Source organism: Ambystoma mexicanum, chromosome 5q (genome assembly GCF_040938575.1).
Source record: "Ambystoma mexicanum isolate Mex_15411 chromosome 5q, UKY_AmexF1_1, whole genome shotgun sequence".
Lineage (NCBI taxonomy): Eukaryota > Metazoa > Chordata > Amphibia > Caudata > Ambystomatidae > Ambystoma > Ambystoma mexicanum.
Window position 1 is genome coordinate 874300252 of NC_090933.1, and position 15111 is coordinate 874315362.

General features: G+C 47.8%; 1 protein-coding gene across 4 annotated transcripts in view; it reads left to right on the forward strand.

Moving 5' to 3' along the window:
- Nucleotides 1-15111, forward strand: part of CDH17 (cadherin 17) — a 440636-nt gene that overhangs the window by 53668 nt on the left and 371857 nt on the right. For 2 of the 4 annotated variants that reach the window (XM_069621361.1, XM_069621360.1), the window contains exon 2: nt 9135-9219. In XM_069621361.1, coding sequence (XP_069477462.1) covers nt 9157-9219 — 63 coding nt within the window. In that variant the 5' untranslated portion in view covers nt 9135-9156. Of the gene's footprint in view, nt 1-2056; nt 2116-3790; nt 3913-9134; nt 9220-15111 lie in introns of those variants that run through there. The other 2 variants (XM_069621359.1, XM_069621362.1) reach the window with 2 other exon arrangements.

A 15111-nucleotide genomic window follows, 5' to 3' on the forward strand; every position in this document is an offset into this window, starting at 1 on the left:
TTGGCCTTGCTGGGATTCAAACCTGAAACCTGCAGATCACACACATATCACAATGAGCGGTCAACCTATTGAGCTATCTTGCCAGCTGTAGCTGTTATACCGGTTATAGTAAAATGAGCAACTTCATGTCTGAATGTTCTCAAAGTCAGAAAGCAAATTACACTGGGCCTCATTAATACCCTGGCGGAGTGGGTTTACGCCAGCGGTATTCGCGGCGGACCCGTCCGCCCTACTACGAGTTCCCGTAGCGCCATGGAGCGTTTTCCGCCTGGTTTTTCCGGGCGGAGAAATCCATGGCGCTACGGGACCTTGTTGTTAATTACGCCACCGTATTTTACGGTGGCGTAATTAACGCCTTCCCCACTCCCATTATACCCTATGGGGCAAAAATGGGAATGGGGAAGGGTAAAATGGGGAATGGGGATTTACCGCCCCACCAAGGTCGGAATGGGGCGGTAAATCCGCCAACCCCCATGGCGCTATCGGCAGCTTTCCGCCGTGCTCCATGGTGCATATTGCGCCACGATTTCCGCCAGGGTCGTAATGAGGGCCACTGTCTAGTGGATACCAATAAACTGCTGATATTTAACAGCAGACCAGTTCATCTGTAGGTCTGGTGAAAAGCTGGCCACATGTCAAGCCTGCATGGATCTACTTTTCAGGCTTCAGGGGTTGGCAAATACATACCATTGGAAGGGTTCATAAGTGTGTGTTAAAGAATTTAGAGTAGCGCAGGGAAAGCAGCGCACTCACACGGCATCCCGTACTCCGGGCACTCGTTACCTCATACATGCAAACAAACATCCAGAACAGCATGCCAGGGAGATAGGAAAGATAGGGACATTACAACAAAGCATTCATTGTGGCACAATGAAATCAAGGGCCACTTGATATGATATGGTCAAACATATCTACACTGTACACAAGCTTTTAGGCACAAGGATTTTGTCAAGTGACCGAGGACACCGAGATGGAATGTCTTCTGATGACCGTAACAGAGAAAACAGCAGAAAAGAACATGCTATAACTGCACCTTGAAAAAAGCAAAATACATATAGTTTGTGTATGCATTGTGAATTTGAGGTGTGTAAGAACAGACTAAATCAGTGACTCACCCCCTGAAGTGTGCCTGAAATAAACCTTTAATGAGTCTAGCAATTATTGTATAGAATTCCAGAAAGACTATTTGTTATTCCTATTCTTTCTTATTTAGGGTCACTGCTGTTACCGTTGTGGAACCCGCTGTTTCTTTAAGAGACCTGAACCTGAAAGCCAGCCACTCCAGAAACAAAGAGCCACATGGTGCTGGCCACAGCCCAGGAGCTTCCATTTAAAAGAAAAAGAAATGTTTTTTGTGTTTAGGGGGAGAAAGGGAGACCCCAGAGGTTGAGGGGGACCCCAGGGGCAGCAGTTACGACCCCTAGTGACCCCCAAGTGATGTCCCTGAATATATTCATGTATACTTGAGCATGATGCAAAACAGCATGTTAGATATTGCAGTTTACTTAGAGAACACCAGATAATATGAGGTACAGCTGACAGCCAAGGTGTACGTGCAGTTGGAAGCAATACACCACCACTTGCAGGGGGAAAAGAGGAAGCTGTGGCAGGAAGTTGATAAAAAGCAGAAATAGTGGAGTGGGAGTAGAGTCTGTTCTGAGACATAAAAGATTTTTGTGTTTCTATGTGTCTACTTTGTGTTACTGAAGAGAAACACAAAATCCGCTGCTGGGCTGGCGAACCGCACTCCGGGTCTCGCGATGCCGCGAAAATCAGAAAAATGACCAATAAAAAACAACTTGGAACATATGTATTTGCGCAACACAGAATGCAATGGGCACAGAGGACAACTTTACGCGTTTCACCTTTTATTGATGTGGCAAAATGAGAGAGAAAGGTGCCTGAGAGCCAGGTTGCGGAAATCAGTGAACTCTCAGCGGGACGAGCCCCAGGGCATACAGGCCTACAACAGGGACACTAAGTCCAGCTAACTGGGGGCGGTCTGAGATAGGAGGCCAGATAGGAGAATTGCTCCCGAGACAGCCAGAGACCCCAGGATACCCCAGTTTACATGGCACTCCAGATGGTGATGTTCTGGATGCACCTAGAATCCAGGTAAGTGTGTGATACTATGTTTACAGTGACAACCTACTGCCTGTGTTGTAGAAGGTTGACTGTGTGGACAAGGAGGCACCTTGTCATGGCAGAGAAGAGGGGGTATCCTCTCTCTCAAAGAAGACGATGGGGAAATTTCAAAGACTGTGATAGGCACTGTCCTCAGAGATTTGGACAGGCCAATGGCTTGGGAGAATCCAGTTAGTTCTCCCATTACTATGGAAGGTCTGCAAAAGGAGATAACATGTCTAAATGGGGATCAGGTTAAAAAGAAGTATGGCTGAAGGTTCTTGACACAAGCCTTTGAAAAAGGAGGACTGCTTCTTGAGAGTGCTTAGGTGAGAATGGTGACGATGGTGAATGGGGTACTGAAGGAGAGTGCGAGTCTGCAGGATGCACACTCTATTGCCACAGTCACATCCAGGCAGTTAATGAACACTGTACCAAAGAGAGGATACGACAAAGATAGTTATCAGCGTAAACTTTGTACCTACCAATCCTTATGTACCACTGTCTAATCTTGATCTAAGAACTTTCCCAGCCAATGGGCTTCATGTAACTGGACTGTAGTGCCCTGATGCCTGAGGGCTTGTGTGCGCTTTATAAATACAAAAAATAATAAATAAATGAACTAGTAGTAATTAGAGAAAAATATGATCAGCGCCTTAATAATGTTGATGTTGAGCCATTTGGCCCTAGAAACGTTAACAATTCGGGGGCAGGATCATTTACAGGCTAATTTAGACGATAGCAAAAAGGCACAGGAATTGGCAGAGAAGCTGAGCGAGTGACATGAAGAAAGTTGACTGTAGGCCGTGTACAGCAACCACAACTTTTACAATCAGAGACCCTGGGAATGGTAACATTGCAACACTGAGGAATGAGCAAGACGATAGTGGAGATAAGGAGGGGACCGTGTTCTTCACCAAGTAGGTCACATGGGTCTGCAACATGCAGCTCTCCAGAAGTTTGGGACTACAGCTCCCATGAGCCTCCACCATCGTTATTCTGGCTAGGGTGGATGGGATTTGTAGTCCAAAACATCTGGCGAGCCAAGGATGCAGACCTGAGTAGGGCAAAGGGAAGCATCCACCCACACCCAGGAGAACAGACATGGTGCCCCTGCAACACGTCTTGGAGGAATGGGATAGGCCGACTGTGCCAGCGATGGAAGTTTAACATAAATCATTGGTACGCCGAGGGATGTCATTTGGAGGTTGCCAGGGGTAGCAGCTGCTAGCCTTGGCTCCCCCCCTGACACCCCTAGACATGTCCTTGCGACCCCTGGCTCACAAAGAGCAGTGCCAAGAGCAGATATCTGTGTTGCACCTAAAAAAGGCGGTTGTAAATGCAGCTAAATGTGCCACTGTTTTTTCACCTGGAATCTAGATCTCTTTAGCTGGAGAAATAACAGGGATGCAGGAAGAACCATGAAGCCACCATCACTAACAGGTTGGCAGTCCATTAGTGAAGAATGCCTGAATAGTTGGGTCCAAAGGCAGGGCTGTCAGTGCAGCTCATACTACCCAGTACTGTAGCAATGGGAAGGGTATGGGGGCTAGGTCTAGCTAGCAGGGAATGAGTAAGAGCAGCCTGCAGTACTCAGTGACAGCACAGCATGAACGCAAATCTCATCAGTGTATCTTGTTGTCTGCTTTGCACATCCAGTGAGCCACCGGGCCTGTGATGAGAGGGGTGTGCCCCCATGGCTTCTGCCACCAATCCTGCCTCAGGACTGCGTGACCTGACCCAGATCTGCCAGACCTGCATCACAGGCACACTGTAGATAAATGCAAGGTGAGATAATTAATTCACATGAAGTTGCCCTCCGCCTTTGAAGTAAGCCTTCTGTTGCTTCCTCAAGCAAAAAAAGATATATTTGGAAGGATAGCGCAGGGGTAACGCACTTGCTTTGGGAACAGGAAGATGCAGTGCAACATGGGTTCAGTTCCTGTTCCAGTGCTTAGAAGCTGGAGCAGGCTGACATTAAGCAACATATAAAGGACCAGAGAAAAAAATAAAATGGGCCTTTTCTAGGGGTGATGTCATGGTGCTGCAGCTGTTAAAATTTTAAAATCTAAAAAAACTGCAGTTATTGTGACCTGCAGCCCATGCATTTCTCTCTATCTCCCATCTAACAAAAAACTGTGGGTTACTTACCAAATAATAAAAACGGAAAGGTGATGGCTGGAGGGTTTTCAAATTATTCATAACCACTGGCATAGCTCTGGGTTTAATGTGTGCGGTTAACACTCAATGTTATGGAGGCTGGTACTGGAGACTTAAGATGTTGTACCAGTGACTTACAGATGTTGGGAGAGAGAGTGAATGTGTTGTAAGAGAATTAAGGCAGATATAAGATGCTTGAGGAGGGTAATTGAGACCTACACTGTTGGGGTGTTGAAGGAGGGTACTGCAGACTTAAGTTGCTAGTTTGCTTGAGGTTGCGGGCGTTGTAAAATGCTGGAGACTTAATTTGCTAATTTGCTTGAGGTTGATGGTGTTGGAGAATCCTGGAGTCTTAAATTGCTGCACGGTGGCACTGTGTAAACATGAAGGTGATGGAGCAAGGCATTGGAGGTGTAAGGTGTTGAAGGGCAAGGAGTGGGTGCCAGACAAAAGCTGTTGACGTAAGGGTCCTTAGTGACTCGCAGTGGAGGGTGGGGTGCCCGTGGTGGTGCCCGTGGCGAAAATGATTGGGAGATATTCAGGCTCTGGGTGACTGGCAGGAGTGGGCTGCTGTGCAGTGGTTCAAAGTGCACTATTGACAAGAAAATCCCTGTGTGTGTTGTCCCAGTGTAAAAGCATGAAGTGGTGCAGCCTCTGATTGTCTTCTGGTTGGACTTGTGCTGGTCAGTTGCTGTTTCCAGCCTGTGGCCAGACACTTGGCAGACACTGGATGTCTGTGCTTTGGGTTTTAGGCCTCTTCGAGATGCTCTCATTCACAGTAATTTGGTAATATGGGCCTACATATACTGATATTAACGCAACATATGGTGATCCATTCTTGAATGAAATGTAAAAATGCTATGTGATGCCACTTTCTGTTTTGCCAATGCGTGAAATGTTATGTGCCAGCACTTCCCATAATGTCACTTGGGTGTGGGGTCAAATGACTTAACTTCCTGTGATGTCATCAGAGTTCAAGGGCTGTGTGATGTCACTTCCACTACCCTAGCATTCATTTGGTTGAAATGACGTCCCTAGGTAGCCCTACCACTAGTTTGTTTGCTTTTGACAGTAGTTGTTTGCTTTTTACAGGCCTTACCTTTAGTTCAAAGGCTCAAGAAATGCGTACTTGACCCTTTTCTTTCTCCTGAGCAAAATATAGAATCGGCCCAGGCTGGACATTCAAGCAAAGCACTAGTTACCTTGCAAATCTGAGATAGTGAAAGTGAGCAACCAAAGCCATGATGTCTACTATCCTGACATGCAAAAAATAAAGTTGCTTTAAGTCACGAATCAAATGTATTCAACATCATGAATAACAACGAGCTGGAAGTTTGTGTCAACGACTCTGCATATCTATCTTTCGTTATTACACAAGTTATTTTATTACATGTCTTCAATCACTGAAAGTGCAGTGGGGTTAACCACATTTTTCAGGTTGGCATGGTCCTGCATTCTGGGACTTATAGTTTACCATTCAGGATGTGAAAATGAAAGCCACAGTGATATTCTTTTGACTTAACATGTTGCTATAAGGATGAGCCTGCTGTCTTGTGGATGTCTTATGCAATTTGCATTTGCATAAGTACACTCCATAAGCCACTGCTACTGTAGTCCTTGAAATCCAAGAATTTGAGCCCAGGTTTGTGATCCTGGTCCGTGTCTCCCCTTCCCTTGTTCCACTTGCACCACTGGAAGGTGCACTGTATGAAGGAGGGACATATAGATGAGATGGTGAGAGACCGTGCACCAGCAGCTATGATGGTGAAAGGAAGTGTCCCCAGAGGCCAGCCTCGTGAATTCACTAGCAGGAGTCGGAGGCGGGATGTTGATTTCAGCAGTTCATGACATGTCATTAAGAAAGCAATGACTAAGACCCCAAGGTGTGGTTGACCGACTAAAAAGGGAAGTGTCAATCACATTAAAAGGCAAATGGGATGAAGCAGAACTAAAACTGAACGCGATGAAACGCGTGTAACACGCACAGAGACACAAAGAGCAACAGAGGATGAGCCCTCGCCTCCCCCGCCCAATCTCCCCCTCCCCACCCGCCCTCCGGTGAGATAGGCCAGTGGGTCAGGCGCTCACTGCTGAGATTGGCCTGTTAGAGGGAGGACGCAGGTTTGAAATCCGGCCTGGTTGATAAAATGAGTGTCTCCTTTTGAATGAGCAATAATAATGTCACCCTACCACGGTCGATAAAAGGAGTACCACTTTGAATGGGCAATAATAATTGTAAATATAAAAGGTTCTATGTGAAGCGCTTTGGCTATAAGTGCTATATGAAAACCAAATGTTCATTATTATGAATAATAATACAGTCAATAAGCAAGTACATAGCATAACCACAATCCAAACAGACAGCTCCGTACAGGATCAGAGAAACTGCCCCCAGTCCTCTGCAACATAGGTATCCCAGAAACAATTAGGGCAATTAAACCATCTGAACCTCCAGAATGCCCAGTGGCTCATTAGGGAGCAAAAGGAACAGCACAAGAAGTAAAAGGTGCACAAGGGGCCAGAGGCTTAAAGAACAAGAGAAAGGGGCAGGGCACAGTGATAGAGCCTTGATGGGAATCCGAAGAGATGATGGACCACAATATAACGAATGTGAGAAATGACCACATTTTGTGAACGATTCATTTCGAATGTTGGGGACATTTTAGTAAAATACAGGTGTGGTGTGGGGTAAGGGTAATTAGTAAGGTGGGGGAGGGGATGTGGGGACAGGGTTCTCCCTCCCCCCATTAAGTTAAAAAAAGAAAAGACGGTCATTTCTCACATTCCTTCATTTCTCGGTAATCCCTTTGATCAGTTTCCTTCATAGATTCACGGGTGCCAGTGGCCTGCCCAGACTCTTTTGACTGGGGTGGCGCAAGTGAGCCATTGACCTATTCAAGGGTGGCACACACATAATTACCATAGTTTAGGATAATGTGGTAGCACCTGGGGCGGCCAATCAGATTCCAGGGGTTAGCACGTGCCACCCCAGGCCACTCCCTGGACATGCCACTGCACGGTGCACCACAACATTTATCAACATTTAAGATCAACACAACAAAGTGTATGTATTGTAACGTTGTGAAAATATTTTTTTCTTGATACGTCTACGACTAATATTAATATGTGCTTGTGGTTAGCGCAAAAGACTATTGGGAGTGTGTTGCAGTGAATAATCATGGCCAGCTGATGATATAAGCCTATCTATTCTCTTTACCGTTGTTTGCTCTTACTGTCAACGAGGTTCATTTTGTACTCAATTTCATACACTTTACCATCAGAATGTCTAATCTTGCAAGATGTCTAGGAATATCAATTATTGTTACGAGTGATGCAGACAACACATAGGGTCCGATTCATGGAATTTTTTGCATGGTCCAAAGTGACTTTGCACTGCTGAAAAGTGACTTTGCACTGCAGACACAAACCCTGATTCTTGGAACTGTACAAAGTGTATTTTTGCAGTGTGAAGTCAGTGCAAAGTCATTTTGTACAGTCTCCAGAAAGGGCTACTGAGCCGGGGCCCATCACTTACTAGCCTTAGCCACGCAACACCTCAGGCAGCCTATGTAGCCGAAGCGCAGCATGGTTATACGGGCTGCCTGAAGGTGCCAGCACTTCAGATTACAAAAAATAAAAGACATAGGGCCTCATTACGACCCTGGCGGTACGGGGTAAACGGTGCCGTAAAAGGTGCCGGTGCCGTTTACCCCGTACCGCCTCATTACGAGGTCACCTCGCGGGACCCAGGAAGCAACGCCTGGTCAACCCATGCGTGCTTACCGGGTTCCGCGAGGGGAAGAGGGAGCAAAAAACGGGCCAAGTCGTAATGGCCCGTTGTTTGCTCCCTCTCCCATTCCCATTCAGCCCTTTGGGGGCTGAAATGGAAATGGGGAAGGACCGGGTCCGGGTCCTTGGAGGGAGGAATTACTGGGCCTTCCGAACTCGGAATGGCCCGGTTATTCCTCATTCTGAGGACCCGGACGCGATTTCGGCGGCAGCCATGCCGCCAATAGCGGCATGGCTACTGCCAAACTCGTAATGAGGGCCATAGCCTTTTCTTTTTTATCTAAACCGAAGTACTGACACCTGCAGGCAGCCTGTGCTACTGTGGCTTTGGCTACACAGGCTGCCTGATGACTGTACCTTGCGTTAAAGGGCTTACATGCTGCCTGATGACTCTTTACTCAGAAACAATAGGAGAGCCGGACCCTCCAGCCCTACAGAGACATGCAGCAGGCAGCCCTTACTCTCAAGGAGCCATGTAATAAAGGGTTCCCTTCCACCATGCAGCCCTTGAATGAAAGACTGCCTGCTGCGTCTGAGAGCTGGGGCGCTCTGGTGTCACACCGTTGGTGTGCTCAGCTCCTCCTTTTGTTTAAAAGGAGGGGCTGGTTTAACCACCCCCCTCACTGCCCTTTAGGCAGGCGGGGGCTCTCGTTCAAGAACGTAGCCTAAGCACACATACTCAGGCCATGCCCCCTAACGAGTGTCCTCCCCCCTTCGATCTAGCACCCCACTTAAGGCAATGCAAACTAGGAAGGGACAGCACGTTGGTTGCAAAGCTCTATGCAATGTGGTGTTGTGATTGGAGCGTCATTGTTTTCAAGCCCTAGTAGGGCCGTTTTTGTTATTCTTCATCCCTGCGACACCCCCTGCTTTGTTGCCTTATTGCACCTTGAAACATGACTTGCTGGGCGCATTATAAACACCCAATAAATAAATAAATAAATGCAATGACCCCCCGGGAGACACTTTGGCCTGTCTTGCATGCTAGAAAGTCTGCCATTTGAGAAACCTCTGATTGCACAACTGCCAGCAAACTCTAAAAGTCTTTCCTTCCCCCATAGGGCCTCTGCGACAGCCAGCGGCATGAACAGGCACGGCATGGGCAGGCCCGGCCTGTGCCTATTGGTCTGCCTCTCCTTCTTCTTGGTAAGTTAACCTTCATCGTTGTTGCTATGACAGAGCAGCTCCCGGAAGGAAATGATCGTGCATGCACTGATGGGTTAGGCGCCATGCACATGACCTGCACACGGGAACACCTCAAATATAATATGTTGGAATTTTTTGTTAGCACTACAAACAATTTGAGAGTCATTTTTTTTTATATTGTCTAATTCAATAGTTTGCATTTTCAATTTGATTTCAAGAAGGCATTCCCCCATTGTACTGGTCACGTGCCACATTGTATTAATAATAGCACAGGTCCGATCTGACGCCACAGGGTCCCGTTTTCTTTTTTATTTATTTATTTATTTATGTATTTTCCATCCCACACCTTCAAAATTGAGGAAGAGGGGGACACCCCCGCATGAAACCCAAAAATAACGAACATGGGGGGTGGGGGATACACCCGCAAACCCCGCTCTCTGTGTTTGGCATTTTGAAAAATCGATCGAGTGGTACTGGGCGTAATCGGTCAAATGTACCATTCGATTGACTTTTTACGATCAACTTGGCTAATTGCAATGGAACTGCAGAGATGTGTGGTGCACACATTGGTCCCAGCCTTCTTTTGCATGATGTGTGCTGACACACCCCGCAGCTGTTGCCTGCCCTGTGTGAGGGAACTCTACATGGTGGAACACAGTTTTGGGCTTGGATGTGAAGTCTCCTCATCCGAGCACAGATGTCTCCCTGTATCCTGTGTGCATGTTCTGCATGTGGCAGGTTGGCTGGCCCAGGGCAATGTCTTGCATTTTCAGTGTTAGATCTTTGCGACACTGTGATTGTTAGTTCCTTCACAATAATGTAGGTAACACACTCAAGCAAGTCACTTTGATGTTCTGCTCTGTCACCTCAAAAACTCACTTCTACTATATATCGCATTTAAGGCAATTACTGCAGTATTTTGTTCCCTAACAGAAAGCTCTGCAAAAAGGGGGCTTCCTGGAACACATCATCAATACTGAATGAGGGGCTGGGGGAGAACGAGCAAGGGAGAATGAGTTCAAGATGGCAGGAGTGGGTGATTGTGTGTTGGAATTCGGGACCTGGCAGTGTTCTGGGAAGAGCAGGTTCTCCAGTTGGCTTTGAAATTGCAGAAGGGAGAAGGCCAGTTAAATTGTTCCAATTGCTCTAGTTTTGTGTACAAAAGGCTGATGCGCGAGGGGCTTTGAGGTGCCAAACTGATGGTCTCAGGAGAGTGGAAACCAATGTTAGCCGAGTTCAGCTGGGCAGGGATAAAGCGGTACTGCACTTCATATTATTTATTTCTAAATGATGACTTCTCGGTAGCACGTTTAAGACAAGTCAACACCTTCTCACTTGCCCTAGAATTCACTTGCCCTAAGGATTCATTTGCCCTAGGATTCACTTTCCCTGGGGATGCACTGCCCTGGGCATTCACTTGCCCTAGTATTCACCTGCCCTGGGGATTCACTTGCCCTGGGCATTCACTTGCCCTTGGATTCCCTTGTCCTAGGGGTGCACTTGCCCGAGGATTCACTTGCCCTAAAGCTTCACTTGCCTTAGGATTCGCTTTCCCTGGGGATTTCACTTGCCCTAAAGTTTAACTTGCCTTAGGATTCACATGCCCTAGGGATTCACTTGGCCTTGGGAGTCACTTGCCCTAGGATTTCACTTGCCCTTGGATTCCCTTGTCCTAGGGGTACACTTGCCCTTGAATTCACTTGCCCAAAGGATTCATTTGCCCTAGGATTCACTTTCCCTGGGGATTCACTGCCCTGGGCATTCACTTGCCCTAGTATTCACCTGCCCTAGGGATTCACTTGCCCTGGGCATTCACCTGCCCTTGGATTCCTTTGTCCTAGGGCTTCACTTGCTCTAATGCTTTGCTTGCCCTAGAATTCACATGCCCTAGGATCACAGTATTCAATTGTCATATGTTTCTCTTGCCCTAGGGCTTCACTTGCCCTAAGGCTTCACTTGCCTTAGGATTCGCTTGCCCTAGCATTCACATGCTCTAGGGATTCACTTGGCCTTGGGATTCACTTGCCCTAGGATTTCACTTGCCCTAAAGCTTCACTTGCCTTAGGATTCACTTGCCCTAGGGATTCACTTGGCCTTGGGATTCACTTGCCCTAGGATTTCACTTGCCATGGGGACATAGGGATGCACTTGTCCTAGGATTTGTTTGCCCTAAGAATTCACTTGCCCTAGGGGTGCACTACCAGGCCCCGTCACTTTCCACCTATGCCTTTTGCCCTGGGATAGCCACGTCTCCTGTGCTGCATGTTCTCGCTTATACTCGCTATGGCCACTTTGTTGCGGTTGCACCACACGTAACACGGGCATCGTTCACCTCCTTGACACCTCGAAGCTCATGCCACAGCATGGCCTTGTTGCCTCAGCCCACTCGGGTTTGGCACGGACGCTGTGTACTGGCACCACGCGTTCGCCCGGGCATTGACAGGCCTCCACAATGGCCCTTGGCACATCGCCACCTCAGAGAGGCAGCTGTGTTTCCTTAACACAAAGTGAATGGATGCCGAATCAAGCTGAAAGCAGATCACTGAAGGTTTTCGATCCGATGTGATTAAGAATAGTCAGCTGTAATCAGGAGTACATGGTCAATGTATCAGAGGATCGCCATCTGATTTATTTGCAATAAATGACAATAGATAAATACAATAACCAGTTCCCCTCTGATAGTTTGCCAGGTGGCACGCGGGTTGGCAAACGCATTTTAAACCAAGGCATCGTAGGTTCTCACTCGTCTGTGTGCAGAGCGTGACTCACAGAAGCCAAATACATTTGGCGATACCGTGACTCACAGGAGCGGTGGTTTATAGGAAGGAGGGCCGATGGGGCGCTCTGATAACAGAACTGAACTTTGCACCCAGTGCTGTGGGCTGGGGCATCGTAAACCGGGGTGAACGGGAGGTCGGCCGCCGTGACCAGGCTTGTGAAACAGCTTGCAGTTACCACCCGGCTCGCCGCGAAGGGGAGTGGGTGGGTGAGTTATGGCACAGAGGGGATGAAGGGCAAAGAGAAGCAGGAAGTGGCGCCACCCTTCCTCTCGTAGAAGCACTTATTTACCCCCATGGAGCGCCCGCCGCACGCTAATCTCCATCGTGGAGCTTGTTCTTAGGTGCTACTGTTACACAACTCACTTTATTAACCTTGGCATGGGGGTCACGGGTGTTTGTACCCGCCACATTTTGTGGCACACCATGTTGTCCCCTTCATTTGGCATGGGCTGCTTTCCTTTGGATGTCATGTGCCCTCCCCCCCCCCCCCAGCATTTTCAGCAAGTTACTCTACTGGACCTTGGAAGGTTAGGGTGCTGAGATGCACCTGGTCAAACCTGTGACAGCAGGCAGTGTACAGACGTCGAAGACAGCTCAGTGGGTTGGGCGCTCGCTACTACAAGCCGTGTGTGATCGAGTCCCGGGAAAGCCAACTCAGCCATTCGTCCTTCCAGGTTGATAAATGAATACCAACTTGATTGATCTTGCATGTAGATATGTTCTCTGTGAAGCGCTTTGGCGAAAGCGCTATATAAATAACATATCTTTATCACCTCGACAATGAGGCAAGATTCAGTGGTATTATCCGAGAAAAGTAAAAGCGACTTCCACTCACAAGAAGTTAAGTTTTTCGTTTCACATACATTAAAGATATTTATTGGTGAACACATAACCCTATGGCAGCTTTTATATTAAAGATTTGCACAATCATTGGGGAAAAATTAGAGCCTGATAGAGGAACAGATGTTCACTGTCTCGAGTCATTGCACACACTGTGCCTGTGCTGCTGGGAGGCCGCTGGCTAACCGGGCGTGAATGCAACGCAGGCAGGGCCCGCTCAAGATGCATGATTGCTCACAGTGAAGTTTGGGGGAGTCGGAGTCCTTGCCTAGAGGTAGGGAAACCCGTCTGAGGAAATTGTCTGGTGCACAGATTATAATGGGCGATTTCCCTGGTGTCATCATTGAGTGTGCGCATGCGCAGGTGCCCCGCTCAAACGTCATTCATCTCCAAGCATATTCACTGGCCCACACCAAATAGCTGAACGCAGGCTAAAACGTATGGATGCTCATTTAAGACACTCAGAGCGGTCGTATAAGTGTTGCAGCCTTTGCTTTGTGCGGACTGAGGCTTTTATGTGCATAAACGTGTGGCTTCATTCAGCAATGGAGTGAGGAGGGAGTTGCTGCAGCTTATCACAGGTCTGGTACATTGGCCTCTGAACAGCAGTACAAAGAAAGGCAACGGGTGGGAAGCTGAAACTCTAAATGCTCACCTAAAAATCTACTAAGCTTTCTTTGTCTGAGTCAAAGGGGCTTCATGCTGCTTGATGACTTAACTCGAGAACAAAAGGAGAGCTGAGCAGTCCAGCCCTCCTCCTGTTTCTGAGTACAGAGACATCAGCAGCAGGGTGACCTTTCATTCAAGGAGCTGGTGGTTAAAGCATTGCCTTCCATAGGGTCCTTGGATGAAAGGACTTCCTACTGTGTGTGAGCTGGGGCACGCTGGTGTCACACCTTCAGTGCATGCAGCCACTTCTTTTGTTTAAAAGAGGGGCTGGGTGCATCAAAGGTAAAAATGCCAGTGAGTGCCAGCTCTACCTCTATTACCAGCACCCCCCAACTTAGGAGAGGGGGGATCTCCCTAGGGTGTGGGGCCTAAATTGATCACGCCCCCTAAGGAGGGAACCCCTTGATTTCTAATCCCACTTAATGGACTGAAGGCAAGCAAGGCCAACATGCCCAGGCTATTGGGTCAAAGGAGCCGGAGGGCACCTGGTGAACTTGCAGTCAAAGTCTGAGCATTCTATACTGGGGCATACAGGCCACTCACCATGCCACCTACCACGGGTGGTGGGCATGCCCCTGACTAAACCTCAGAAAGAGGGAAGCCAACAGTGCTTGGAAGCGAGCCGTGGCACTGTAAGACCTACAGGGATCTCCATTGTAAGACTAAAGATTCTCTGGTCTGAAAATTGTGCTTTCAGGAGTAGGCCCTGGGCCTCAGGCAAATACTGCATGAAGCAAATCTAGTTTACAAAATGTTGTGACACGTGTGCTCTAAAGGATAGGATAATAAAAACACAATTTAAGGAAAACTCACTGGACGGTTACTTTTCCCTCACCACTGATTGGCCAGTGATTGGTTAGCTGAAGGACCTACATGGCCAGGGCACGAAGAGGCTCCAGTTGTAATGCTGTGGACCATGTTGTAGAGAAAGAATAAAAGCCTCCATGGGCTCAAGACAGCTGTCTGCTTGAGCCCCCCCCCCCCTGCATATGTGAAAGGAGGGCAAGAATCTGGGCGCTTCTAGTGACACGCCCACAGTTCGCAGTTTGACCATTTCCGATGAACGCTGACCCTAGACTACAATGATAGACACGCCAGGAATCGTGCAATTTGGGCCGAATCTGAGAAGATTTGTGAGTCTGGCGACTTACGTTCTCCAGATGTGATTGAGAAGTTCCTAGGCAGAGTGAGCGACATAGTAGGCCTGCAGTTAGACCATGAGAGGGGTCAATCTTGACACCCAGACTCTTCAAAGAAATTGAATCTCTGGAGAGGACGGGGGTCAGATGTGAAAAGCCTTAAGTGCACAACAGTCCATATGGATTAGTAAAGAGGTAGGCCTTTAGCGTATTCTGGACCTTTCTGGTGCATTCTGCAAGACCTAGGGATGGATTCAAAGAGTTTCCTAGGGATGAAGCCTAGGATTTAGAGTTCCACCATCAAAGCAATTGTATGGAGCCTACGATGTAGGGAGCCTTTGGCGCCCTCTGGTGGATAAATAAATGAAGCAATGGAGCAAGGTAGCCAGGCTGAGGCCATTAAATACTTCATGGGCGAAGAAGGACACAAATTCAACCCTAAAATTAACTATAAAATTGTGAAA